Source organism: Octodon degus, unplaced genomic scaffold (genome assembly GCF_000260255.1).
Source record: "Octodon degus isolate 3935 unplaced genomic scaffold, OctDeg1.0 scaffold00100, whole genome shotgun sequence".
Classification (NCBI taxonomy): Eukaryota; Metazoa; Chordata; class Mammalia; order Rodentia; family Octodontidae; genus Octodon; species Octodon degus.
The window spans coordinates 9,454,261-9,457,957 of record NW_004524676.1 but is presented as its reverse complement, the minus strand read 5'-3'; the positions used below and the strand labels follow the sequence as shown (position 1 = coordinate 9,457,957).

The window sequence follows — 3,697 nt, the reverse complement described above, 5'->3', positions numbered from 1 at the left end:
GGAGAAGGAAAACTTCTGGTTGGGGCAAACACGAGTTTCCCGAGCCCTGGAGGATGGTGGCCTTCTGGTTTCCATGTGGGTGTCAGAGGCAGAAAATGCACCATTCATAATGAGCCAGGACCGGCTCACTCTCAGGGGGATCAGCCCCTTCTGGATCTGCCCTGTCTTCACTCCCAAATGGGCTTTCAGCGTGTCTTCTATGTATTTCTTGTCCATGCTTCCTGGTAAGTCATTTCTGCTCTCCCTCTCTGTGGGCCTTGTCAGGTTTCTCTCTGGCTTCTGCAAGATCAGGCCCTGAACCATCCTGGGGGAGCTTCCTAAGTCCCAGGAGACATCTTTTGGGGCCTTGGATAGAATATGCCCAAAAGTCCTGCCCAAGTCCTGCCTCAACTGGAACCTCACCTTCTGTACATCCCTGCTGCCTTCAGCTACAGACAGGGATGAAGGAGAGGACCCAGGCTTGTCTTTGCTGCCTTCAGCTGTAGACATAGATGATGGAGAGGGCCCAAGCTTGTCCTTGCTGCCTTCAGCTATAAACAGGGATGAAGGTGAGGGCCGAGGCTTGTCCTTGCTGCCTGTAGCTGTTGACATGGATGAAGGAGATGACCGAGGCTTGTCCTTGCTGCCTTCAGCTGTAGACATGGATGAAAGACAGGGTCGAGGCTTGTCCTGGGCCTGACATGAACGAGTCACATCACAGTGAGGCCGTGTGACTTCTGCAGCCTCCTGGATCTTGCCGAGCAGGTCTTGATGGTGTTCAGTGATCCACTTTTGGATATGCTGCTCCAATGTTTCCCTGAGCTCAGGGCTGATTGAAAAACTCTCAGGAAATGTGGCAGCAGCACACCTGTCCTGTTGAAGGCCTCTCCTGGACAACGTGGAGTGGCTGTCACCCTCCTGAGACCTTTGGACTGCTGAGGACACAGCCCGTGCCCTCTCTAATTGTTTCTTGGACAAGGGTTTTCCTGAGGGTTGAATTTCAGTTGGGATGGGAGCCTGTGGCTTACTATGGGATGTAGAGCCAGCTGTTCTACTGTCCCTGTTGCAGGACAGACAAAATGGTGACAGGATTGGGGAAGAGGACAGGGGGTGGGTTCGAGTCTGGACATGATCCAGAGGTGGGGGCTGGAATCGGGGTGGAGATCGGGGTCCCAGACAGGGTGGATCCTGGGCCTGGGAATGCAGCAGGGACATTTTATCCTTCATGTGAACTGGGCAAACATTTAAAATTTTGTTAAAGAAGAAGGTGGGGAGATGTGGAACAGGAGGGTCCTGGGCAATCCAGGCAGCAGCTATCAAGGATTCGCTGTGCAGGGAGGGCAGACCCCAGAAAAACTGGCTCCATTTCTGCCCAAAAGGGATCCCCAGGATCTTCAAATATGACAGCTGGTGAGGACTGAGCGGCTGATCTGGCCTCTCTTCTGTGTCCCATGAGGGTTGTGGGGCTATGACAGGATCAGGGGAATGTGGTAGGGAAAGGGGAAGTGCAAGTGGCGGGGGTGAAAGTCTTTCCAGGGGAAGCAGGGGCTCTGGGGGCTGAGAGGTGGTGATGGAGGTGGGTGAGCACTGAGGATCTGAACAGGGTGCTGACCAGCCTGGTGATGGAGAGGAGGCCAGATGTAGAAGGTGCTGAGTGGGAGGAGCAGGGGCAGCTTCTGCTGGAGACAGAGCTGCAGCATCCGCCTGCTCCTTGGATGGCTGCATTGCTGTCACAGGTGGACTTGTGCGCACAGCAGCGGGGAGATCTTGATCATGGAGCATCCTTGGGAGGCTACAATGAATAGAGGCTTAGCTGCAGCCAGAGCAGGGTCTGGAGGAAGGGCAGGGCAGGGAGCTGTGCCAGGGCTCCTCCACTGCCCTATATCAAGGCCTCACTGTTCTCTTGCTACCCACCCTTTGCCCCAGGGCCTTAGCATCCCCCTATTCCAGGATCATCCCCTCCCAGGTCAGATGGAAGCTGCTCGATGACCCTGCGGTCACACCACAGGAAGGACACTGAGAGAAGGGGAGTTCTTTACCTTTCTGGCACAGGAGTCAGGTTCTGGGTCTCCTTCCGGTGTTTCTGGAAGCCTACAAATGGGAATTAGGAGCCCAGGTTATGAGAGCTAAGGGCAGCGAAGGGATTGGGGAGTCTACAGGAGCTGCATGAGACGTCCCCTTAGAAGAGATCTGTGCCACTGGACTCTGGAGCCCAAGCACCAGTGTCAAGGTCCTATGGCCCAGGCAGATACCGCTTCATGGTATCCACATGAGCAGTGCTAGATCAGTATAAAGTGCTTCCATAGCCTTTGCCCATTATGGTCCTTTTAGAATTGTGCTGTGGTGGAAAAGATAGGGTTGCTTCAGGAAGAAATCAGCTATAGCCAAAGGAAACAGCTGGGCCTCAGTTGGACCTTGGTGCACCTCCAAGTCTGGGCTGTGTTGTTCCACTGCTGGCTGCACTGCCCCCTACTGGGCGACACCTTCCATTGGCCCATCACAGCTTCCTTCTGAGCAGGGAGCCTGAGGAGCACTAACCTCCTGATTCCGTTCCCAGGAGCCCCTGTCTCAGGGCTCTGCAGCTGACATTCTTGATCCCCCAAGGATAGGCAAGTCACCTTAGTTCTGGTACTGCAGGACTGAAAGGCAGAGCCTTACCTCTAAGAGCGCCAGACCTCTTTCTACTCCTGCTCTTCCACCTCATCTGCAGTGGATGCTGAGAGAAGGAAAATAGTGAGAAGCCCTGGCTTGATTTTCCTTTCTCAGATAGGCTACAGACCATGAGTATTTATGAATGTTATGATAGTTGACATTGAATTGATGGAGCCTGTGTTTTTTCTTTCCTGTTACTCATTTTCATAATAACAGTATTTTTTTTTTTCAGTCCTTTTAGAAACACACAGGGTTTTCTAACATGAGCTCCCCATAAGGGGTGCTCTATTCTCTGCTCAAAAAACCACCTTAGGGCTGGCCAAATAGCTCAGTGGATTAAAGCTCCTGCTTAGGCAGTCTCAGGGGCTGGGAGTTCAATCCCCTGGCTTGCCATGCTGACCCTGGCCCCTGGGCACCCTGAGACAGCAATTAAGACCAGGTGTGATGGCATGTACCTGTAATCCCAACACTTGGGAGGCTGTAAACAGGAGGATCACTGAGTCTGATCTATGCAGTGAGATTCTGTACACCCTCTATACCCTGTCCTAAATACAAAAAAACAAAAAACAAACAAAAATCTCAGCTACCAGAGACCAGAGGTGGCTGCAGCATGGGATGGGGCTAGACTTTTGGTGGGCCCTCAACATAGCCCTCAGATCAGCCCAGCACAGAGCAAATGCTGGGCCCAGAGGTATGTGCCCTGAGACAGGGACATGAACCAGTACTCAGGGCCTGGCCCTCTCCAGAGCTCCCCACCTCTCAGGAACCCAGTCCTTATCCACCAAGTAATCATGTTCTGTTTCACACTGGCACTTCCAACAAATGGCACAGAGGTCTGTGAGCATCACACAGATGTCCTGGTACCCATTTCCCCACCTTGTCCACTTGCCCCTAAAGAAGGATGTTTTCCAATGAAAACCACACCCAGACACATAATAATCAAGATTCCAGAAATTCAGCATAGGAACAGTATACTAAAAGCCGCTAAAGAAACAGATCACATTTAAAGGAAAACCCATCAGAATAATGGCAGATTTTTCTTCACAAACCATCAAGTCAAGAAGAG

At 52.2% G+C, this 3,697-nt stretch overlaps 1 protein-coding gene and 1 long non-coding RNA gene across 2 annotated transcripts in view; both read right to left on the bottom strand.

The window, feature by feature from the left end:
- LOC105743125 (spermatogenesis-associated protein 31A1-like) overlaps positions 1-1,620 on the bottom strand; it is a gene marked incomplete at its 5' end in the record, with an annotated part of 27,038 nt that extends 25,418 nt beyond the window's left edge. The window contains one exon of the mRNA XM_012516322.2: positions 31-1,620. Coding sequence (XP_012371776.2) covers positions 31-1,620 — 1,590 coding nt within the window. The remainder of the gene's footprint in view (positions 1-30) is intronic.
- A 77-nt stretch (positions 1,621-1,697) lies between these two features.
- LOC111818700 lies at positions 1,698-2,697 on the bottom strand. Its single transcript, XR_002822618.1, has 3 exons — positions 2,638-2,697; positions 2,019-2,070; positions 1,698-1,771 (listed from the first exon to the last, which is right to left on the bottom strand). It is a non-coding gene; the product is annotated as an uncharacterized LOC111818700 (long non-coding RNA).
- Positions 2,698-3,697: the final 1,000 nt, after the last annotated feature.